The sequence below is a fragment of the Acanthochromis polyacanthus genome, chromosome 11 (genome assembly GCF_021347895.1).
Source record: "Acanthochromis polyacanthus isolate Apoly-LR-REF ecotype Palm Island chromosome 11, KAUST_Apoly_ChrSc, whole genome shotgun sequence".
Lineage (NCBI taxonomy): Eukaryota > Metazoa > Chordata > Actinopteri > Pomacentridae > Acanthochromis > Acanthochromis polyacanthus.
In genome coordinates, this window is record NC_067123.1 from 31,117,536 (window position 1) to 31,142,872 (window position 25,337).

General features: G+C 39.2%; 2 protein-coding genes across 3 annotated transcripts in view; one reads left to right on the forward strand and one right to left on the reverse strand.

Moving 5' to 3' along the window:
• Window positions 1–5,116, reverse strand: part of itfg1 (integrin alpha FG-GAP repeat containing 1) — a 352,137-nt gene extending 347,021 nt beyond the window's left edge. Inside the window, exons 1-6 of the mRNA XM_051955816.1 lie at window positions 4,883–5,116; window positions 2,928–3,012; window positions 2,581–2,711; window positions 1,239–1,296; window positions 709–786; window positions 473–573 (exon numbers count right to left, since the gene is read on the reverse strand). Coding sequence (XP_051811776.1) covers window positions 473–573; window positions 709–786; window positions 1,239–1,296; window positions 2,581–2,711; window positions 2,928–3,012; window positions 4,883–5,060 — 631 coding nt within the window. The 5' untranslated portion in view covers window positions 5,061–5,116. The remainder of the gene's footprint in view (window positions 1–472; window positions 574–708; window positions 787–1,238; window positions 1,297–2,580; window positions 2,712–2,927; window positions 3,013–4,882) is intronic.
• A 444-nt stretch (window positions 5,117–5,560) lies between these two features.
• The window catches only part of phkb (phosphorylase kinase, beta), a 348,185-nt gene continuing 328,408 nt past the window's right edge, over window positions 5,561–25,337 (forward strand). The window contains exons 1-3 of one of the 2 annotated variants that reach the window (XM_051955811.1): window positions 5,570–5,684; window positions 10,869–10,962; window positions 18,235–18,321. In XM_051955811.1, coding sequence (XP_051811771.1) covers window positions 10,920–10,962; window positions 18,235–18,321 — 130 coding nt within the window. In that variant the 5' untranslated portion in view covers window positions 5,570–5,684; window positions 10,869–10,919. Of the gene's footprint in view, window positions 5,685–10,868; window positions 10,963–18,234; window positions 18,322–25,337 lie in introns of both variants that reach the window. The other variant, XM_051955810.1, reaches the window with a different exon arrangement.

Consider the following 25,337-nt stretch of genomic DNA (forward strand, 5'->3'; position numbering starts at 1 on the left):
CTACACAAATATCGCATTATGATAGAACTTTGAATTCTCTCCAGCACTGAACTTATAATTAACTTCAATGAACTTTTCTTCTAACTTCTTCTTATCCTTTCACTGTGACAACACCTGAAGGGGTTCAGGTGTTGTCACAGTGAATCACCTGCTTCCATCTATCCCTATCCTCTGCATCCTCTTCTTACTGACAACATAAACATCCTCTTTGGTCTTTAGTATTTGACATGACCTCTTAGCCTATGTTAAAAAAGTGAAATGTTAGGTCAAAGTCAAACCTGTCCCAAGGCTTTGAAACAGTTTTCTAATATGCATCGCTGAAAGATCTGACGGTGCTGTGTATGAGTATATGTGGTGTTGAGCACAGCTTCCCAGAAAAGTATTTTTTGTGCTCATAAAAAAAAAAAGAAAATACAAGCCATTTTACATTTGTTTCTCATGGTTAGGCATTGCTTAAACATGACTGACTCACCAGCAGTGAAGTCCTTGTTGAGGTCAATGAAAGCATTAGAGTGAGGGATGCGCATGCGGATGTGCTGAGCTGAACTCAGTGCATTCTTCCACACTACAATCCTAAAGGGAAGAAAACCTGTCAGGCTCCAGGAGGATTTAAAAGGTCCATGTTTGAAAAAGTTTAGCTTTAAAACAAACAAACAAAAAAAAAAAAACATGAGAAACTGCTCGTAAGTTTGGAGATGGTTCCATTACCTGTTCGTGAGATAACAGACTTCAGTGAAGGGTGGGTTGGTAACTCCGAAAACATCTGGAATCATGTCTCCATTGAAACTGTTGAGATATATTTTTCATTGATATCAAATACTTGTATAATTGACTGCTGGGCTGAGTGTGTTATTTGCATTCTTAACAATGTCATGCAAAAGCAAATATAAATGCATTGGCCACATTGTAACAAAAAAGATTCTGATGTTCTCCATATCATTTTTCACAAATAAAGTGCTGAGAATGTGAAATAAAATATCATTCTACTGCATAAGTTTACCGAGTAAACTGGCAATATCAGTATACACGAGATTACACTAGAATATTATTAAAGAAGGCATATACAAAAGTAAAAATCTAATTCATACACACGCTTTGATATGAAATAAATAATACATTTTAAGTGTTACAAATGTAGCAAAGCTAAATATATGGCACATTGTTTATTCAAAGCTCAGTTTCATATGCAAAATATCCAAAGCAGAAGTCACACAAACGCCATTTAAATTGATACTTACTCCATAACAAGAGGCTGATCTGAGAAAGTCTTGTTCAGCTTGAGCCACCCATCCATATCTGCACAAAATGAACAGAGTCAAAAGGCTCTGAGAAATCATGAGTACAAAGAATTAGCAGAACTGTCAAATCAGGCTAAGTAGAATTCATTTGACTGCACTGTCAAAATCAACAGCAATTGTCAACAGCAATTTAAAAAAAGTTGAAATATTCAGATAAAGCAAAAAAAAAAATCAAGCAAAGGTTATGTTTTTTATAACTGTCCTTTTAAAAATGGCTACATAACAAATTTTACAACCCTGACTGATGAGTTTCTACTTAGTTGTTTTAGATTATTTGCCACAACATGTAAACCACTGACAGGCAAAGTGAATAAACATTGATTATCCTGTTACAATGGCAACTGTCAAGGGCTGGGACAGATTCAGCAATAAATGAACAGTTAGTGCTCGAGGGTTTCAATGACTGTGACAAGGGCCAAACTGTCATGGCTAGATGACTGGGTCAGAGCATCTCCAAAGTGGCAGGTTGTTTAGCAGCAATTATTAACTCCTAAAAGTCTTTAAAGGACAAGCGGTGAAATGGTGAAAGTGGCATGCTTCCAGCTGCGATCCGGTGTGTTTACCCGAAGCAGGCATAAAGTAGACTCGACTTCTACTGTCTGCAAACATCTAAACTAGCCGTCGGTGAACTAAAACAAGGAGAGATTCAGCTGCTGCACAGATTATTTTTCGCCTCAAATGCTTTCAGAAATACTTTTCGCTTAAGTGTTCTTGAAATGAAAGAGAAAGTTTGCGGCCGAGCCACTGTGTTTATTCGACTTGGCTGTCGAACTGTCAAGCTGAAAACGCTGTCATGTAACCACGTAGTAGTCCGCTAGTGACCTTCCGCCATCCGTGCGATTTTCAGATGCGTGCAACCGAGCGTTCCCATGCGGGAAAATCGCATGTACTGGACAAGCGGCATGTTTTTGTTTTGTGAAGCGTGAAATGCTCCCACATTTATGAGGACTTCAGATTGTCAGTCATGTTGCATTTGTTAAATTTACTCTTCCTTTGATAATACCACCTCCGCTCTGCCTCCACCTCACTCTGTTCAACTCGTTCTGCAGGTGGAGTTTTTTTTTTTTTTTTAAGTTTCAGTCAACCAGCATTGACAAAGCTCTGCAGGTGAAATAGACGGCTCCGCGACATGGCAAGTGACGCATGAATCCATAATGAAATTCGTTGCCAATGCTTTTAATAATCGATTATTATCAATTCGTTGTTGCAGCCCTACCCAATCACTCTTCAAGTGCTTATTTGCCTCCACACATTTTGCAGCTATTCAATGTTAGAGCTGTACCTAATGTCTGGTTGTTCCCCCAGAAGACAAAAATAGTTTCGCTCTTGGAGTTGATCTGAGCTGTAATAAGGACGTCCATCTGAGAGTCTCCATCATAATCTCCAGGAACCACACTGGTGACGACGGTGTTGCTGAAACAGGAGAAAAGAGAGCGATGGTGCTTTGAATTTTTACTCTGTGTTAAAATGTATTTAATATTCCCTCCCACAGAGTAAACATAACCCTGAAACATGAGTCACCTGCTCAGTTCTGATGTGCTTAAGAAAGAAAATCAGGACACATCACATATAACATATGAACTGAAATATGAAAACAAATAAATACAGCACTGAAAGTCACATATTTACCTTGGAAAAATGTGCTTACTGATGTTTACTTTCGGCTTGAAGTAAGGGGATTTTGAATCAGCCAAGAATATCACCACTTCAGACTCTGAAACAGTAAGTAGACCACATCGATGTCCATATTAATTAAACTGAATTTACTTTCCACAGCAAATCTAATTCGGGGCAGACATTTTGAGTTGTCATAGCAGAAAGGCACCAGTGTATTCAATGAAATCAATGATGACTGTATTTTACTGACAGAAAGTTCTGGTTTGATGCATAGCAGCTCACTGGAACAACTAACGAGAACATTCAATGGAATTTAATGTTTTCAGTTACACCTCTATTTTGCCTGGGTGCTATCACAAGTCAGAATATCTACTCTACGAAAAGTCCATCTTCCTGTAGTTTTCAAAGCGATAAAGCAAAGTTAAATTAGATCAAGCCATTGTTATTTATTTAAACATTTAAAACAGGAGATGTCACGTTCCACTAGAGTAACAATATTAATATTACAAATTTACGATAAAATTTAAATATTAAGGTTAAAGCCCTACAATAGTATTTATAATACAAATTCACTTAGCTAATTTAAATATTAAGGTTCAGACCATACAATATTAAACAGTATAAAACAGAGGTGAGTACACCCTTGTACCATATCACTTAAATGCCAAATGACTCAAAATTGTATCACCTCTTAATAATTGCTTAATTTCTGAGTTTACAAACAGGATATTTTAATTTGTGTATGATCAAAAACAGAGGCTGCACAGTGGAGTGGTGTATAGCACTTTTGCCTTGCAGCTAGAAGATTCCTGGTTCACATCCCGGCCTTCCCGGGATCTTTCTGCATGGAGATTGCATGTTCTCCCTGTGCGTGCATGGGTTTTCTCCGGGTACTCCAGCTTCTTTCCACGGTCCAAAAACGTGCTGAGGTTATTTGATTATTCTAAACTGCCTGTAGGTGTGAGTGCGAGTGTGATTGTTTTTCTGTATATGTAGCCCTGCGACAGGCTGGTGACCTGTCCAGGGTCTCCCCTGTCTTTACCACAAGTAAAGTATAAGTGGGATAAAGCTCCAGCAACCCCCCGACCCTAATGAGGTTGATGGATGGATGATCCAAAACAGCTACTTAGGAAATACAACACTGAAAATAAAGGTTCCAAAGTAGAAAGTCAATGCAGCAAAATGAATGCATCTGTGATTACTGTGCCACAAATTACAAAAAAATGAAACAAAATCAATCACTAAAACAAAATTGAGTAACTAACTGTAAGTTGGTGAGAACTAGATCAGGACTATCACAGTGATTGCATAGTTCCAACAGTGAAACACAGAGGCGGGGATGTGGTGATATGAAGCTGCACGAGAGCAAAAAGTGCAAGGGGGGTTGACATTATGGATGGCACCATTGAAAACCATGAAAATTCCCAAAATGCTGGCTGAAAAGATGACTGCCAGTTTGCATAAGCTTTGAAGAAGAGCAACATTCCAGCATGACAACAATCCAAAGCACACTGCCAAAATCACATCAGCGTTTTTACCAAAGTAAAAACTATACTCTCAGTCTGAATCCAATAGAGTACCTTTGTGATATTTTAAAGAGAAAAATAGAGCAACACAACTCCTCCAGTAAAGAGTACATGAAAAATTCTCTCTGATGAATAGCAATATATGCAACATATGCAGAACTGAAAAAAATACAAGATTCGAATCTCAGTAATACTGTAATGTGCTCAGTGTACTTGCATTAAATTCATACATTATACGTAAAAATCCAAGAAACCAACGAGAGCATTTATAAACATGGAACCATACCTTAGACACGTTGTATAAGCAAAGCGACGCAGTAATTTAATTTCATTGGTAAACTCATTCTTAATATCACACATTTTTAAGACATTCCATATAATTTGTATCGTCAGGTAACTAGCTAACACGACACAATTGCAAGTACTGAAGGCGTAACATACGTTCTCTGATAACGAAGATGTCGGTCTGTTTATCCGAGTTAAAATCCCCAAACGCTGCCACCATCCCATAGTTTGCAGAACCGAAAAGGTCGGTCGTTACATCCTGAAGGGCAAATGTGTTATACTGTCCCAAAAAGACTGACAAAAACGCCAGAGAATAAAAGTTAAATATCCACATCCTTCTGCCAGGTCAGCTCCTCACAACAACCAACCGCAATACGGCACACTGCTTTACGGCAGGAAGAAACGGCAGCTTCTTTCCAACAAACAACAGCTTATTGATTAATTGCCGATATTTATTTAAGACACCTGCTCTGATATTTTATATACTATTTGAAACAAGTGAAACTAACGTTTTGAAATAAGAATAAACGATGCAATATTTAAGTTCCCTATTTTACGCCAGTGTCGTGATACCGGGTAGTTTGACAGTTGACTGTTCAGTTCAAGTAAAGAAGATAGCTTGCAATCAACTCGTACAAACGGAAGCACTCCTTCAGAATAAATGCTTTAAACTGAGAAAAAATGAGTGAATAAATCATGAAAAAAATTAGTATCTCAATGATTATCGGGTTAAAATCAAGCGCTGCTCAAATTGGAGTAATTTATTTAGTAAAAGACCACCCCAGCATTTTTTAACGTTCTTCATGACGATGACTTAGGGGCGCTTTGCTGTTTTATTTTGAAGTAAGACGCTGGAAACCCTTTACATTTCTTGTTATTTTGACGGTGTGTAACATGGCGAGCCTGGCAGATGTCGGCTGGAAACTCCTGGAATTCAAAGCCCGGTCAAAGAGATCAGGTCTGACTTCTTGCTTTGCATGATCTCATTCAGTGTGACACGCCCGATTGTTTCTGTTGATCAGGGGCTTGTGTTTGTGAAGCCTGTGATCACGGACTTCCATGTACCTTGAGCTTCCCGTTTCCTCTGTTCACTTCACTGAAGGTACAAGCTTGAAAGGTCAGAGGTGCAAACGTGCAGTTCTCGGGCTATTTTAGGAGCTTCTGACTAGGTCTCTACTGCATCTCACCCACAGTTAAGCGCACTGTGCTGTATTATTCGGATGTAGTGTTTTCCACATGGCCTCTGTGGGCCAGTGAAAGTTGGTAGACTTTCACTGAGAAGAGAAAGTAAACCCTGCACTTTGAAGGATGTTGAACACTCCCAGGATAAAAACATCACAGAAACTGTTCCAAAGCTGCTGTGTGTTATTGTCACCTTGCAAAAAAGCCGAAATTAAGGCTTATTCTGAATTTAAATATAATTTAAGGATATCATTATGGGATTTTCTGTGAATTAAAAATCTCTGAAAGTGCATTCATTTTGATTGTGCAGCAGTCTTAACACAGCAGTCCAGCATTCTGAAATCATATCATTCAAAGCTGAATGTTATGTTAAGTGCAATCATCAGTCAAGTACTGAACTAGTTATTCTGCTGAAATCTTTTTTCTAATTACAACATGCAGTAGAGGTGAGTACATCCTTGTGCAATGTTGCTTAAATATGAAGTAGTTTAAAATTGTTTTGCCTCATAATAACTGTATTATTTCAAAGTTGAAAAACAGAGTACAGAACCCCAAAATAGGAACTTTAAACAACAAAGGGAATGCACCTCTAATCAATGACACACAAGTTAATATAAAATAACCCTTTATTGCTCCTCACGCCAGGCAAAATTCACATTGTTACAGCAACAACATTTTTACAGCAGCAATAAACATATGTCTATAATACTAATAGTAATATGTATAATATGTACAAGGTTGAAAATTAATAAAAACAGTACTGACATACTGTAGACAAAAGCAATGTAAATGTAAAAATGTAAATGTAAAAGTGCAAACATTTGCTGTGTAAATTTTATTATTATTTTATGATGATGCTGATGATATGATATAGGTCTGGTTTATGTAAACATCAGCCAGTGTTGCTGATGTTGTACAGTCTAATAGCAGATGGAATGAATGACTTGCGATAGTGCTTCTTCTTGCAGAGTGGATGTCTCAGTCTTTTGCTAAAGCAGCTGCTTAAAGCCCCCACAGTCATATGCAGTGGGTGAGAAGGATTGTCCATGATGGATGTGAGCTTGACTAACATCCTGCTCTCACTCACCTCCTCTATGGAGTTCAGGGAGTAGTCCAGGAGAGAACTGGCCCTCGTTAGCAGTCTGTTCATCTCTTTAGAAATCATGTGATAACTTTAACAAATTTTAGTACAGCTGTGACTTCCAGTCAGCCTAACTGCATGGACATGGTTATAAAAATTACCTGTAAACACCAGAACGTTCTCAGTTTTGGATCTATCCAGTGTGTCTATCTCCATTCCTGCACCATGGCTTCACATGAAAAAGAAATGCCAGAGAAACTAAAAATTTGATTGGAAGACTTCACAAAGATAGAAGAGGAAGATCATTGACCAACAAAAAAATCTGTCAAAATATTGTCGTAACAGTAATTTTCTTAAAATGACATCACAGACACTCTGCTACCTGTATAATTTTGCTCAGAAAAACAGATGGGCATGTGCTTCAGTCTTGTACTTTCCAGTGGAAATTCAAGTTTCTGTGACAGCTCACTTTGCGAAAGTCAGTTTATAACAGGGATCCACCAATTATGGACCCTTACATTATCAATGCATCGCTTAATCCTCATTAGGGTCGCATCTGACTTAGCCCTTATCACAGGGCTGAATATGGAGACAAACAGTCACAATTACATTCACACCTACGGACAGTTTAGAATCACCAATTAACCTGAGCATGTTTTTGGACTATGGGAGGAAGACGGAGAACCTGGAGAAAACCCACACAGCACAAGGAGAACATGCAGATTCCATGCAGAAAGATCCCAGGCCCAGGCTGAGATGCAAACCAGGGATCTTCTAGCCGCAAGACGACAGTGCTAACCACCAAACCACTGTTAAAAAGTAGTGCTGTCAAAAATTTAAAATGTTTAATCAGATTAATTACAGGCTTACTGTGGATTAATTTCGATTAATCATGATTAAATGTAATTTATTTTAATTTAATTATTCACATTTCATTTTGCATGCGCAAACACTCAGGAAAGTAGAGAATATACTTAACACTTTTAAAGATTCATGTTCAAATGCCTGATTAACGCACGCTTCACATGTGGTACTTTGAACTGGAAGTGTTTCGGTGAAAAGAAAACTCCTTCCTGCAGAGTGTCCATATTACTGTATGTTTGTCGGCTGTTCCAACTTGGGTTTTTTCTTTTTTTTGTATTCAAATTTCCCACCGAGAGGGCCAATGTGCTGTTTAGTAGGGCCCAACCGATATGGATTTTTTGAGGCCAATGCTGATTCCAATATTTGGCAGAAAAAAATTCTGGCAACTGATTAATCGACTGATTAGTTTAAAAAATATATAATGAATAAAAATTTTCTTTTTTGGTCCCTTAACACTTACAACATCAAAGATATGAATTACAGACAGAACATTATACTGTTTTATAATACTTTTTCCTTTAGTATTTGTTTAACTTTCGAACAGAGGAATTTTCAAGTACAAAAACTTGCAACAAAGCATTAAACCTCTGGGAAATTATACAGCCTCAAAAAAAGAGTCAATCTATTAATGAGTTATGAAATACATCTTGTACTTCTTATTGGTGCAAATTACCTTTACACAAGGTAGAAAGCAAATCTCGTTCCGAAATTGCGCGATAGCTCACCCCAAAACTGGTGTTTTGGCGCGAGCTATTTAGCGTCCTGAGATTTGGATACAGACCACAACAAAGAGCGATCGCCAGGTAATGTGGAGGTTTTCTATCACTTCTCATCTCCCGTATGTTGTGGGACACTCGTTGAGACTATCCGAGCTGGTCAGTGTGGGAAAAAAGCACGTTAGGGCGGACTTTGACGCGGGGGGGCAAGTTGCCACATACTTTTCGCTAGCTGAGCTGCGAAGCTGCCTGCCTGGCTAAATACTGGAGCTATGTCGAAAATTCATTTCTCCATCACTCACATGTATGAAGTGACATGTGAAAACAGACCCCAGGTTGAAAAAAAACAAAATTCCCCTTTAACAGCATTTACTGTTTTATGATAAATTAGAATATATAAGTGTTTAATCAGCAAAACTCTTGCCGATTATTTTGAAAAGGGCCATAATCGGCCAATTTTATCGACTGGCTGATAAATCAGCGGGGCCCTACTGTTCACTTTCTTCCATTTGGAATTGCTTGGTTCTGCCACTACCAGATCAACTGCCCATTTGCGCTGGCCTAGCTTAGCTAGACTGTATTCCCGTTATAAGGGATATACGGGAATACAGTCTAGCCCTCCTCCATTGACACATTTTGACAGGTTTTCAAGCTCCGAGCAGATCAGACCCAGGAGTTAACGATGCGACTGCAACAGAGCGAGGTTTCTCTCGTGCGCTTTCCTCTGTTTTGCACGGGCTGAATTTGTCCTTAAAACCTCAACAAGAAGCAGCTCTTAAAGCTTTTCTTTTTAAAAAGGCTGTATTTTTAATTCCGGCAGGCTGTACGATAGAATGCGTAATGCTGTCCTCCACTGTTGAAAGGGAGAGCTTAGATTTTCCTCAGGACCCCTGTACGGCGAAGGAAGCTGTTAAAACTACAAAACATCATGGCGGAAAGGCAATTGTTAGGTCGCTTAGTGATTGCGTCACACATGTGTTACGCTGATTGGCTCTCTCCAATTCAAGCTGTGATCGGTAGTCCCACCTCTGGGCTAGATTTGATTCAATGGAGCAGTTCCAGACTGACTTTATGTGTATTTGTAATACACAATATAAAGACTGTCTGGTCCCCAGGCAACATTTGCGCATGCGCGACGGCAAGCCTTATTAGACAAACTGCCCGAAATGCTTTGCCAGAGATGTTTTCAGGGATTTTGAATCATTCTGCAATTCAGATATGTTAATTGTATTAAAGTTTTTAATCAGATTAATCATGATGATGGATTAATCCGCATCAACGTGCTAATTTTGACAGCCCTACTTAAAAGACAATTATATGCACTACTTGAGCTCCAATTCTGCCTGCTCTCTCTCAGCACTCACTGTGGGGTCTCAAGTAGTCTTTATCAACAGCTCTATCCATTTGGTTGCATGTGGTAACAGTCAATGACTGAAAGCTATTGTTTACACAGAGAGCCAGATCATACATTTGAAGAGCAGCCCTGGTGATGTAGCAGACACTGCTTGAAGGTTTATAAAACATCACGATCTTCTGCTAGCATGCCGAGTGTCCCTGTTACACTGAAACGACCCTAATAATTCACTTGTATGTGTTTGCAAGTGTCTTGGTCGATTTTCAGTCATCTAGGTTTATAAGGGGTGAAGTTGGAACTTATCTTGCTAACAGTGCAAGGCTAAGGCTATCACAAAGAGGCTTGCTGTTCTTCTTAGACTGCTGTTACATTTGGAGTGCTGTGGGTATATTTTAAAGAGAAAGGCAGAATCCCTCCAGCAAGGAGCAAATACAACAAATAGCCTCTTAAGAAGTGTCCTACATGCCAAGGTGTTTTGATTATGTCATCAAACACAAAAGTGGACAAAAAAAAATCCTAAATTTAAATCTCAGTAATGCCGGGTGTACTAACTTTTGCTGCATTGAGTTCCGATCTAAGAGTCTTTATTTTTAATATGGTCAGTGTAAACTGTTAATTTTACACTAGTAAAAACCCTATTTATCAATTTAAAGGTAATACATTTACTGTAAGGTGATACAGTTTTGAATAAATTTACATAAAAGTGACATTGCACATGGGCTTGCTCACTTCAGTTGTATGCTGTACATTTCTATGGTAATGTAATTCATCATCTACATTCTCTCAAGGATTAGAATAACATTCATTGTAAAGCAAATGCAATGCATCTTAATTTCTTGCATGTTGTTCATGATCATCGTCACCCTACTTTGTAATTCATTGTTGATTCATGCACGTCTACAATCTAACTCTGTACTACTAACTTCTTCCTGTGGATTGCTGTAGATTTGTGATTTAGCTGAGAGAGACGATTGACCTTATTTTCACCATTTGAGAATGGCTGTGGCTGCCCAGCCCCGTCGGAAAGTTCACCGACTCGGTAAGTAGTGTCAGCAGATCCAAGGAAACCAGTGTAGCCAACCTCATACAGTCCCTGACAAAAGTCTTGTCACTTATCTTAAGCTGTAGGAACAACAAATACCAACTTGACTTGTAATTGATCGACTGGAATCAGAAATGTTTCATATGAATGGCAAAGCCCTCTAGATTATATTTATTATACTAAAATAAACTTTTGTATCATTCATTGAGTTTGATCATTTAATTTGGACAGAAATGTCAGATTTTGCTTGGACAAAAGTCTTGTCACATACAAAAATAATGTAGAAATTATACTTTATTTTGAATACACAAATATGCTATAAAAACATGAGAACATAAAGTCATGGTGCCTTGCAAAAAAGAATTAATGTCATGTATGACTCCCATGAGCTTGGAGGACTGCATCCATACGTCTCACCAATGACTCAAATAAGTTATTTATAAAGTCATCTTGAATGGCAAAGAAAGCAGCCTTGCAGGACTCCCAGAGTTCATCAAGATTCTTCAGTTTCATCTTCTAAGCCTCCTCCTTCATCTTACCCCAGACATGCTCAATAATGTTTATGTCTGATGACTTGGATGACCAATCCTGGAGCACCTTGACCTTCTTTGCATTCAGGAACTTTGATGTGGAGGCTGAAGTATGAGAAGGAGCACCATTCTGCTGCAGAATTTGCCCTTTCTTGTAGTTTGGAATGGGCAGCAAGAATTTCTTGATACTTCGGGCTGTTGATGTTGCCATCCACTCTGCAGATCTCTTGTACACACTCATACTGGATGTAACCCAAAACCATGATTTTTCTTCCACCAAACTTGACTGCTTTCTTGGTGAATCTTGGGTCCATGTGGGTTCCAACAGGTCTTCCGCAGCATTTGCATCAATTGGGATGCAGTTCAATGGATGGTTCATCAGAAAAATCACCCTTCTGTCACTTTTCCATTTTCCATCCTTCCTGCAGGCTGTGGGCCTTGGCAAATTCAGCAAAAAATTTTGTTGTCTTCTGTTTAATGCTGGTTTCTGAGCAGTAATTTGGCCATGGAGACCACTGCATGAAAGAATTCAACAAACTGTTCTTGTAGATAGAGGGGTTTCTGTTGACCAGTTCACATGTAGCTCTGTTGCAGTTGAAAAGGGGCTGGCCCTGGACTGTCGAAGCAACAAACCGTCTTCTCTAACAGTTGTCTTATGGGGTCTGCCTGACCTGAGCTTGTCATGAACGTCAACAATTTCTTCAGATCTTGCTCTTATCATCTCCACTTTATGTTTGAATACATTAAAGCTGTCTGCCACCTCAGCAGCAGACTTGGTCTTCAGGGTCTTGATGATCAGCACTTTGGTCTGTGGTTGAATCTTTGGCATGTTGTCAGAGGTCAGGTTTGCACTTTACATGAGGGTCTGGTGTGCTGAAGTTCTTTTTATACACAGCTGAAATGTATTAATTACAGTATTTGTCACATGTGAAGCTCTAATCTGTGATTGGTTGAATCATTTAAAGACAGGACAAGACTTTTGTCCTTGCAAAAACAGATGTTATGGGCTTTACCAAGATGTGAACATCAGGACACTTTTTGACAGTTTCATTTTGCACCCAGTTATTAATGTGAAAACCCTTGACATTAAAATGAACCATTTTTTGTGACAACTGATTGAATAGAAATAAAGTTATATGTCATTTGAAGTTACTATATCCTTATGTAACAAGACTTTTGTCAGGTACTGTACACAAGGCAAGAGAGGACATTGGGAAAGACATCTGGATATGATATGAGAAGCACAAAAATAATATAGATGATTGTACAATGATCAGAGGAAAGTGTTGTGAACTGGAAATCAAAAAAACATTCTATAATTTCATACTAACTACTTCACTTTCCAACTTTGAGGAAGGCAGTTATCTTGAGATCACAGTACCATTCCTTTGTCTTGATGAGAAAACAAAATAGTTCTATGCCTGAGCTCTCTTAGGCTGTTGATATGACCCATAATCTGCAGATACACTATGGCTTATGTGAGTTAACATGTGAGCAGAATCATATTGTGCTTCCACAGTAAGCATGAAAGATGTCAAGTGACACTAAAACTATTACTACAGCATCTCTGAAGTTAGTCATGGGATTGTTTAAAACCAGTCAAACATGCACAGCTCACATTTGTCTGATCCCATGTTAGAAATTGAAATTGTAATATTTGACTTCCTCTGTGCTCTTTTAAGGTTTTATCTTTAAAAAGAGATGGATTGACTTTGGCCCCTGGAACTTTTAAGCTGATGGAAATTATGCTAATTTCAGTAAGAATGTGATTTTTTTAGTACCTGTGGTATTGACCCAAGGTCGAACCCATTAAAATGCAAATCTCAGCAAAGTGAAAAGTGTTTGAAAATAGAGAAAGTCGAACAGACTGGGGGGTTCCCTCAAACTCCTGCTCTCTCTCTCAGCTCAGATGAAAACGTCTGGTCGCGACTCGCATTACAATTTGAAATTTTTGCTTTAGGCCTGAATATTATTTAGTGTGCTGAGCCTTTTGTGATGCAGTGTGTTGCAGTGAAAGACAACATTTACGGATGGCATGTATCTGTTGTTTTTTGTTGTCTCTGCTGCCTGTTTTCTATTGTAATAAATTTGAATAAGAGCATTTGATGAAACAAGTTTTGATTTCGTTTTAGGTAATTTAGTTATTATGAAAAGCATTTTTTGTACATACTGGAGTATATGAAACCACACTACTGTCTCAATTCTAAGATAAGATCCTTTACTGAGTTCACTTTAGACCAGTTTAATCATTAAGTCCTGTTAATTATACACTGCCTGTCCAAAAAAAGTTGCCACCTGGATTGAACTAAGCAAACTGGTAAGAGCCTTCTATTGGATAATTACTGCAGTGATGAATATGTTTCAGCTGGCAACAACTTGTTTAACTCTAGCTGATGCAGTGAGTCATTTCTCATTTCTTCAACAACCGTGTCGGAAGATATATCCTGAGGCAATGTTCCCTCTAAGCTGCGCGCGTGCGCAATTGCGCACTCCTGACACAGTCTCAGCGCACAGAAAATCTGCGCTGCGCACAAAAAAAATCTACGGAGCCACTAAAGGGACATGCAAAAAATTAAATTAAAAAAAACATTTCAGGTGCTCACCTGAAACTTCCGCATGCTCACCAGAAACTTTCAGCTGCGCACCTAAAACTTTCACATGCGCTCCTGAAATGTTTTAGGTGAGCACCTGAAAGTTTCTGGTGCGCACCTGAAATGTTCAACGTGCGCACGTGAAAGTTTCTGGTGCGCACCTGAAAGTTTTCTTCTCCACAAAATGACAGTACAGGAGTTGGTGTGTGTGTATTTTGACTTGGGACTTCATTATAAAGAAATTGCTGCTTTGCTTGCAAGTTGTCATGGTCATGTAGTGTCCGAGAGAAACCTGAAGAGGATTCTGAAGTCCTGTGATCTGTTTCGGCGTAAAGGATACACCGCTTTGGATCGTGTATTTGATTTCATAGAGGAACAACTTCAAACATCTGGCCAGCTCTGCAGCTGTAGATGGATGTACACAAAATGGAAAGAGGCAGGATTGCGTGTCAAGAAAGAAGAGGTGCGCTTAATTCTGAAAAAACGAGATCCGAGGAGTGTCGAACTCAGAAGGAGGAGACGGTTCCATCGCCGCAACTACTTTGCTAAAGATTTTTTAAGTGACCCAACAAAATCTGACTCCAGATTTTATTTCATATCATACAATCTGCACAGTTAACTCAACCTGCATATTTCTGTTAAAGTACTAGTTTTGAAAGTCTCTCTGTTCTTAATCTGCCATGCTGTGATCATTTAGCCCCTTATTTTATTATTCTGTTCTTACAGACTGTAATTTACTAGGTTTTTTTTAAAAAAAAAAAAAAACTTGTTGTGATTTGGTTTAGCTGTTGTAGCAAATAATTTCCCAGGTGTGGGATAAATAAAGAATTTAAATTCTATTATATTGTTAACTGGCCCAATAAAAATAACAACAATAACAAATGACTTTATACTTAAGAAATATACTTATATTAAAGACTTTATACATGAAAACCAGACATATTTTGATGCCATATCTTGCATTCTTAGGGGAGTCCGATTTTAAATAAAAAGAGTTTTCTCGGTGAACAATTATTTTATTGACACGTGTAGAACACTGACAGAATATGAATGATATTTGGCGATTACACCCTGTCCTGTCCCGATGTCCTCATAGGAGTGAAGCTGAGAGTAGCGTAGGATCTCCCCCCGATGCCATTTAGGGTGCGCACATACGGATGAGAAGAGCAGGAGAAACATGTCACCTAGTCATATTTAACAGGAAAACATGTCTGCAGATCGGTACTTAATCACATTTAACCCGAAAACCTGTAGAAAACAACAGCAAAAACAGTAAACGTACAACAGAAAACCTGTCCAGTGGCCACAGAGTGAAACGTAAGTCGCGCGCGGTGACGTGAAGGGGGAGTCAGATTTTTCTGGGGAGTGTGAAAATTCTACAACACTGGTATATTTCGGCCTCTCAGAAAGATAACAAGTCTTCCTCTGCCATTTTTAAGGTTAGAGAGTGGTTAGCCGGGAGGCTGAAGCACCTCTATGTGCCTCAGAGAGCTTAGCCTGTATGGAGCATCAGGAAGGGAAGGAAGTTTTAGGTGCGCACGTGAAAGTTTTAGGTGCGCGCCAGAAAAGGTTTCACGTGTTCACCAGAAAGTTTCAGGTGCGCACCTAAAACTTTCACGTGCACACCTGAAACATTTCAGGTGCTCACCTGAAAGTTTCTGGTGCGCACGCGAAAGTTTAAGGTGAGCACCTCAAAGTTTCTGGTGGGCACCTGAAATGTTTTGTTTTTTTTAATTAAATTTTTTTCATGTCCCTTTAGGGGCTCCGTAAAATCCAACCTAAATTGATAAATATAGAATAATAAAATAAATTCATAACAATTCATTCTGTGCTGTTTTTCAATGTGAGTCAGTGAGTGACCCGTGAATGGCTGCTCCAGCCAACGATGTGATTTACGTCGGTATTTACGCAGCTAATCAACGTCATTTACAGATGTCCTTATGTGCAGCCACCTTAGCTGGCTGCTACAGCGCGTTAGCTTCTATATATATCTATGCTTCTCTGTGTGTCCGGTACTATGGTACTGTCGCGGGTTGCCTGGTTACAGACGCTGCTGCGCACTACTCTGCGCGTTTAAAAATGTCTACACCCGTGACTCCACCACGTCCAAAGAAGCAAAAACGTTTGAGTGGGAAGACTCGAACCCCTGGCAATGGGTACAAGAAAAACTGTGTTTTCTGTTGCTCATGGACTGGCTGAAGTAAGGCAGCATCAGGAGACAAACATGTAAGAATATGAGAATAGAGAGGAGGACCCAACCAGCAGGTCACAGTTAATCATACCCAATCATCTCTTGAAGTCCATATGGTAAGGGACATCATGATGAGATAAACTGGATTCCCTACAGTATATGTTTGTGAATTTACCAGATTATGTTTATAATCATGCTGATGTGGCCGTAGACTACAGTATTTTAGTGACTCAATAAATTCCTAAGTTTTATTTAAATGCTTTTTAGTTTTCAATAAGCATTTATTTAATAGCCTATATGTGATCAATAAATGGCCTTTGCCTATCTAAAGAAAAACTCGCTCAAAACTCTGATATGTTAACAGTACTAAATAAATAGATAAATAAATATGTGCATACACACATAAATGAGTTAATACATTAACTGTGTTAAAATAAGATTTAGATATAGATTAAAAACATATCTGTAGACAATTTCTTTGTACAGTATTCTGCATTTAGTTGGTTATGTTTTTGCAGATCCAGTATTGCACACTGGTTGGTCATTACATTTTATTTTGTTAGTATGGGTTCACTGTTTAAAATGGAACCACTTATTTTCAGACATAACCTGTTATCATAAAAGAATGCAAAATTCTTAGTTCCATGTTAATAAAGCACTTAAAGCTTTAAGTATGGCTAAATGCCTTTTTTCACAATTAAATATGCCACTCCTTGGGTGATAGTGGCCCCAAGTTCAGTAAAGTTGGAAAGATATTCACAGATTCAGAGTTCCAGCATCTATAACTCGTTAGATATAGGTTGTCAAAAACATAAACAATGCCTCTTTTCCATCGCTGTAAGGCACACAATGTGCTACAAGCCCAGTTTTATCAAAAGTAGCTGTCTTTCAAGCTGTAGAAATAACACGGATGTCTATGGAGTGAACAGGGACTGTCTGCAACAGCAAAAAGAGACAAAAATATTCAATAACTTCACTCTTATACAGTGTAGTGTCACCAAAAGCACTGCAGCCTTTAACTGGCTCCTGCTGACAAAGTGTTTCAACAGAAATGTAAATGCTGTAATTTGGTTCTTTTAACAAACCATGTAACTTGGATGGATGCGATGCTGGCGTGACCACAGTGCACACGTCTGATGTTGCTCACAGTGGTCCAAGAGTCTGCTCAGTGAGTTTGTGTGTTTGCTCAGACTCATGAAAAATTAGAGGGAACATTGTCCTGTGGTCATGGAAAGGATGTTGATCTGTCTCAGAAAGGTTAAATTAGGGGGCTTCCATCAAGCAAAGAAAACAACTAAGGAGATTTGGGAAACTACTAAAATCAGGTCAAGAACTGTTCATTATTAAAACTGGGACGGATATTGGTGAACCATCATCTTTGAGGAAGAAATGTTGTCGAACAAACTCTTGATGATAGTGATCAGAGATCACTTAAACGTTTGGTGAAATCATATCATAAGAAATCAACAGTAGAATTCATGGGTATGTTTAATAGTGAACGTAAGAGCATTTCCACATGTGCAATGCAAAGGAAGTAGTTTAGGGACCATGAGACATCATTTTCATATGTGGATTGACCTCCACAGAGTCCAGACCTTAGCCCCACTGAGATTCTGTGGGATGTGCTGGAGAAGACTTTGTGCCGCGGTCCGACTCTCCCATCATCAATATAAGATCTTGGCAGAATATTTATGCAACTATGGACAGAAATAAATGCTGTGACACTGCAGAAGTTTAGCCAAGTGATGCCACAGTGAATGTGTGTCATACGCAATGTTAAAGGTGGTCCAATTACATATTAGAGTGGGCAACTTTTTTTTGGATGGACAGTGTAAGACTCAACTGAGACACATTTGGGATTTTTTTAAACATCCATTGACTAATAAGGTATCCGTTTGGAGAAATATGTTGTAGGACAGTGTTTGGAGCTTATGTGTAACAGATGCGTCTTCTTCAGGTTCCATCTATGAACCTCTCAAACTGTCCATTCTCCAGCGGGAGGATGAGCCCCTTTGGGAGAAGCTGGACCGTTACTACAATGCTGGTGAGTACATTTATTCGCTATTGACAAGCTGTAGGTGTATAATCTAAAACTAGGTGGAACATATCGCACTAAGGAACTGTTTCTGGACATTTTGGTACCCAAGATGAGATGTTTTGCGTCAACCCCTGAGACTTTGATGCTATTTTAGTTTTCATATTTAATTTTATTCAACTCCATTCAAATTGAGATCTGTGCCACGTCATCAATATCATGAAAACCAGTCCCTGTTAGGGCTGAGCAATATATATTGATTTTAAAATCACAATTTGTATCCTGAAGATCACAATGGTTGCCATTTAGCATATATAAAGTGTGTCTATTGAATAATGAGACTAATACTGGCATTCAGTTTGATTTATTTCAAGTAGATTGAAACTTTCAGGTGTTGTTTATGCTGCGTGGTTCAGGCTGCACACTGTGGTTGGACTGTCTCATTTAATAGTCACACCTCATACATTTTGTAACAGGGTTTAAACTGTCATGTTACTGGTTTTCCAAATTTATGCCAGCCTCCTTTTCTGTTATACAGTGAATATTGAACTGAAGCTTGACTTTCACAAATGAAATTTCAAATCAAGTAGTGGTATCTGTCAGATAAATTGCAATTACATATTTTCTGAAAAAATGTTGAGGCGTAGTCCCTGTTTTGATGTATTCTGATTTTAACCATATTGATTTAGAATGTCATCATGTAATTCTAACATTTTGGGGGGGGTTCGATGCCTCTAGATCTCAGACAGTCTCTCTCCTGTCTGTACTCAGGTAATTGTAAGATTTTACCTTCTGGAATCTGATTATATTTTATGATCCAGTACTTATTTAGGCTGTATTTGTCACTATTTTTTCTTCACTTCATAAACTACAGAAGCACTCAGGGAGTGCAGTGCTCTGCCAAGGCTGGTCATTCCCACATACGGCATTGTCAGTGTAAGTGCAACATTTTTTTTAGAAATGCAACTTTTGTCTTACTGATGATCAGATCAGTTACTGATGATCAGAAATCACGGCAACATAGAATGTGACCATTTAATATAGATGTACCCTCAAACAAAATGACCTCGTGGTGAGCACAGGCTATGTTAAATATGTGGCGGGCGGCAGAAATTGATGGGACTCAGAAACACTGCCACAATTAAATTAAGTGTTCCTTGTATCATTTCCGATGGATAAGTCCCAATAGGTCTGCAGCGGTCGATTTGCAGTAGCATCGCAATAGGGCTGCAACAATGAATCGATAAAATCGATAATAATCGATGATTAAAAGCGTCGGCAACAAATTACATTATCGATTTATTGTGTCGCACGATTGATGCGTCACTCGCCATGTCCCGAAGCCGCCTACTTCACCTGCAGAGATGGTATTTTCAAAAGAAGAGTAAATTCAACAAATGAAACATGACTGTCACAGAGAAAACTGTTTGACCGAAGTTCTCAAAAGTGTGGGAGCTTTTCAGCTTCACAAAAGAAAAAAACATGCTGCATGTCCACTACATGCGATTGTCCTGCACGGACTGCGCACGCATCTGAAAATCCAATAGATGACAGATGACGTGGTCACGTGACCACACTTTCAGCTTGACAGTCCAGCAGACGAGTCGGATAAACACAGCGGCTCGGCGGCAAACCTTCTCTATTATTTTGAAAACACTTCAGGGAAAAGTATTTCTAAAAGCATTTGAGGCAAGAAATAAGCTGCAGCAGCTGAATCTGTCCTCATTTTACTTCACTGAAGGCTAGTTTAGATGTTTTAGGACAGAAGAAGTCGAGTCTACTTTATGCAAATGAGCTGCAGGTAAACACACCGGATAGCAGCTGGAAACGCACTGCAACCGGACCAGCGTGCCACATGTGATGTGTCGCATCTAGTGGACACACACCTTAAGTCACTACATTATCCTACCTTTGTTCCGTTTTAAAGTGAGGAAACCCTCTGGTAGCTCGCCTGATGCTAGCATTTGCTTGTTAACTGATAAGTGATAGGGTGTGTTTGACTGTGAGAGATAGGTTTTATTTCACTTTAATCAGCTTAAGCATGGTTTGGATATGCATTATAAATAAACGTAACTTGCACACAGTGGTGGTAATAATTTGAAGATTAAGCCTCAAGTTTTAATTTTCTGACAACATCTGAGTGAAGACACTGGTCTGTGTTGGAGTGAGGCAGGATGAATTGCATATACAGGCTTCATGATGAGAAAGATATCCTGTACACCACAGCAAGCAGCTGTCTGAGAGCATCCTCAACGTGACCGTCACTGACATGAGGCCTCTGTAGATGGTTGAAGACAAAGGCTTCGTTACAATGATCTTATTTGCTCTGTCATTTCAAATCTTCTATTTCTGAATAAAGTGGCAGAAATTAAAAATGTTTTTTATCCGATTCATCGATTCATCGGATAATAATCGTTAGTTGCAGCCCTAGATCGCAATCATGCGGTTGTCAGCAGGCAGCTAACGCAGTGTTCACTTGTAGTCATTGTTACAGTGACACGGTGCCACTATCTCTCAATTGTAAAGACATCTTTAACAAATCCATGGATCCAGACTATAAGCCACATCACTGCCAAAATCTAATCACTTGGTCCTTGTGTCATTTCTGACCTTCCCTGAAAATTTCATCCAAATCCTTTTTGTTAGTTTTTGAGTGATGTTGCTAACAGACAGATTGACAGACAGACAAACGTGCGCTAATCATCAGGTAACAACGCCGCCTTCCTTGGCGGAGTAATTATAGGAAAAATGCTGAGCCTGCACTAGGATTAATGAGACGTTTTTAAATTTTACAATGGAATAGTATTTCATTAAAAATATTGGTTTCTATATTATTTCATATCATGTCTTGTAGTCTCAGTGTGTCAGAGTGTGCATCTTTGTGGGGTTAGGAGGGGATTTAGACAGAGACATTACCCTCAGTGATCTGCTAACAAAAAGCAGCACTTTTGAAACGAGGTTCACCTGCTAAATGTCACAGAAACAAATGCTCGTTGCTGCTCACTGTTGTATAATTAACTCACTGACTGCATCTTTTATGTACTTTGTGACTCAGGGGGCCACTCACTCATAGTACTGTGTAGAAAGAGTCATTACTCAGAACAATGCAGTGTTTTGACTGCTATCTTTCCATGAGCACACATTTGGATTTAAAGTTGATAACTAATAATCAAAATGCAGACTGGGTCCTGATCTCAATCTTTTGAATCAATTTGGGACTTTTATACAGGGTATAGATAACTATCTACTACCGCAGGCCTTGTTTTGTTGAAATTCATGACTGGTTGGTGGTATGAAACACCAGCAGATGTAGTAAATGTCTCTGAACAGTGTTAAGTTGGATAAAAAAAACCTAATACTATGTTGAAGGAATAGCTGTTTTTTCCACTCCTGACACATGGCTCATTCAAAGCATGGGCTCACTGTAGAGCAAAAATACATGCTGTAAGACTGCAGTTGTTTTCTCAAATTGCTTTGAGTATAGTGATTGCATCTTGCAGACATACAATGTTGTTTAAAATGACATTGTTCTCGGCTGGCAAGATAAAAATGTGCCATGGGACTTCCCTTGTGTCTGACGTGCAAAAATATTTACCAAGTTTGCCCTGACTTGCAATGGTGAAAAACGTTCCAGTGACAATCATACTTTGAGCGGTATCTAGTATTTCAATGCTCCCTGACATGTTGTAGTTCTATGAAACAATGAATACTGAATACTATACTTCACTGACTTTAAAAATTAGATTGCAAATCAAATTAAAATTTCTATCAGAAAAATCACAATTCGATATTTACCTCAAGTTGTTCAGGCCTAATCCAAATCTGCCAATAACTAATACATTTATTTATTTATTTGATAGGGACAATACTGCACATTAATGAACATTATTTAGACAGCAATAGGCATTAGTATGCCGGATTATAGCAACAATGCTAGTTTACATCCAAAGTCCCTAGGCAGGTAAAAAAAAAAAAAACGTAACAGCGAAACATAGGACAATAAGTCACAATTAAAACACATTACAAAAAGTACATGAAGAAAATGTAACAGTGAAACACAGTTTCACAATCAAATGAACATTAGTAACAAATAACTTAACAAATATTACTACTGTTCATGAGTGAATGAATAAAATAAAGTCTTACCTACATGTTGACTGGGCTGCTTTGAACTGACACTAGCTAGTTGTTACTAAGACCTTAGGAAGGACACAAACATGGTGATGCACAGCTGTTGCAGCCCAGTCCGAGTGATAATTCTCAGCTGTGTAATCAGTGAAGGAGGCTCAGCCTCACTGCAGGAGACATAAATACACATTAGTGGTGATTACTGAATTACCTGCAGCTGTGAGTGCAGCATTGTGGCAGCCAACAGTACCTGCCAGTACACATACAGCAACCTCATCATGCTGCCAGAGTTATACATACAGCATCCATAATTTCAGAATCCACTCAGATTGGTCATTGAGATGTAAATAAATCTGATCTGTTCCTTAAATGTGAAGATTCATTACAAAAGTTTGTATTTGCTGTGAGATATTGCTGTCATCGATGCTTGTGTGACAGGACCATTAGCCTGCCAGAAGGTTTAAGACCAGTTGTAGAAATATTTGCAAATCTGGTGCTGCACAGCCAAATGGAAATCTGTTTGTTTAAAACCCTTTCCCAGACAGACTTGTTATTTCATGAAATGCATAGGCGTAACTAATAGCATTAATGATGGTCCCATTCCACTTAGGTGTACCGGTAAGTAAAGCCAGCAGGTCCCTGGCACTGCCACACCTAACCTCAATGCAGCTGCTATTAATCTGATTCGTTACACTTGTGTTTGACAAGTTGAAATGTCTGCTGGGAGAGTGGTCCCTGTTCACACCAAATTAGGCAGTTTGGAAACCATAATGAAAGAGCAGACACAGTGTAACAAAAATAACTAATAAAGTGACCTTATTTAATTTTTCCTTACCCAGGTACACTATACTTACCAAATCCAAATGTGAAGCTATAGCAAAGTGCTTCTAATATGTTTGTTTTCCCTGAAGAGAACAAACTTGATTCACTCTTCTTTCTATTTTACAGTAAAATCAATACAAGTACAGCCAAAGAGCAACAGAGGGGATAGACCAAACACACCACTTCATTTAAGTAGATAATAATAATAATACATCAAATTTATATAGCACTTTTTTGGTCACTCAAAGACGCTTTACAAATTAGACAGAAAGGAAAAAAAATAAGCAAAAGCCAGATTAAACAAGTGGGTTTTTAGAAGAGTTTTGAAGGTCACAATTGAGTCAGAGTTCCTGATGGGTGGTGGAAGTGAATTCCAGAGTTGGGGGCCAGCGGCTGCGAAAGCTCGGTCCCCCAAAGTCCGGTGCTTGGTACGGATGGGCGTCAGGAGGTTTCAGTGTGCAGAACGAAAGTGACGGGAGGGTCGGTGTTGATGGAGGAGGTCAGAGAGGTAAGAAGGGGCCAGGTTATGGAGGGACTTGTACTTGAGGAGGAGGAGTCTGAAATGATACGGTATTGAACCGGGAGCCAATGAAGCTGTTTGAGAAGTTTTAGAAAGTTGTTGTCCATCCAGGTTTTCATGTCAGATAGGCAGGTGGTTATGGTAGAAAGGATGATGGGGTGATGGATTTAGAGGAAACGTAAAGTTGGGTATCGTCAGCATATCAGTGAAAGTTAAGTCCATGGTGGCGAATGATTTGACCGAGGGGGAGCATGTAAATTGTGAAGAGGAGGGGTCCAAGCACCGAGCCTTGAGGAACTCCGTGACTGACAGAGGAGGTGAAGGATCTTGAGTTGTTTGCAAAGACAAAGTGATGGTGGTCGGAGAGGTAGGAGGCGAACCATTGGAGCGCTGTGCCAGTGATGCCAATTGACTGTGGATGGTGTGATCAATGGTGTCAAAAGCGGCAGAAAGGTCGAGGAGAAGGAGGAGAGATAAAGAACCAGAATCAGCGGCAAGGAGAAGATCATTGGATACTTTGAGGAGGGCTGTTTCGGTGCTGTGGTGTGTACGGAATCCGGACTGAAATAGTTCAAACAACTGGGAAGAGTGGAGATGCTGTAGGAGTTGGGTGATGACGGTGCGTTCCAGCATTTTTGAAAGCAACGGAAGGTTGGAGATGGGTCTGAAATTGTCGAGGTTGTCCGGGTCAAGGCCAGGTTTTTTCAGAAGAGGTGTGATAGTGGCAAGTTTGAGCGGGGATGGAACAGAGCCAGAGGTAAGGGAAGTGTTAATGGCTACGTTTACAGGTAAAAGCCAGAAAATTAGAATATTTTCATAAACTTGATTTATTTCCGTAATTGCGAACAAAAGGTATAACTTTTACATTATATGTAATCATTGCACGCAGACTGATGCACTTCAAATGTTTATTTATTTAATTTTGATGATCATAGGTGGCAACAAATGAAAATCCGACATTCCGTGGGTCAGAAAATTAGAATATTGTGAAATGGGTCAAGTTTGAAGACACCTGGTGCCACCCACTAACCAGCTGATTAACTCAAAACACCTGCAAAGGGCTTTAAATGGTCTCTCAGTCCAGTTCTGAAGCTTACACAAACATGGGGAAGACTTCAGATTTGACAGCTGTCCAAAAGGCAACCATTGACACATTGCACAAGGAGGGCAAGACTCAAAAGGTTATTGCTGAAAAGGTTGGCTGTTCTCAAAGCTCTGTGTCCAAACACATTAATGGAGAGGCAAAGGGTAGGAAAAACTGTGGTAGGAAAAAGTGTACAAGCGACAGGGATCACCGCGCCCTGGTGAAGATTGTGAAAAAAAACCCATTCAAAAATGTGGGGGAGATTCACAAGGACTGGACTGCTGCAGGAGTCAGTGCTTCAAAATCCACCACCAAGAGACGCATGAAAGACATGGGTTTCAACTGCCGCATACCTCGTGTCAAGCCTCTTTTGAACAAGAAACAGCGCGCAAAGCGTCTCACCTGGGCTAAGGAAAAAAAGAGCTGGACTGCAGCTGAGTGGTCCAAAGTTATGTTTTCTGATGAAAGCAA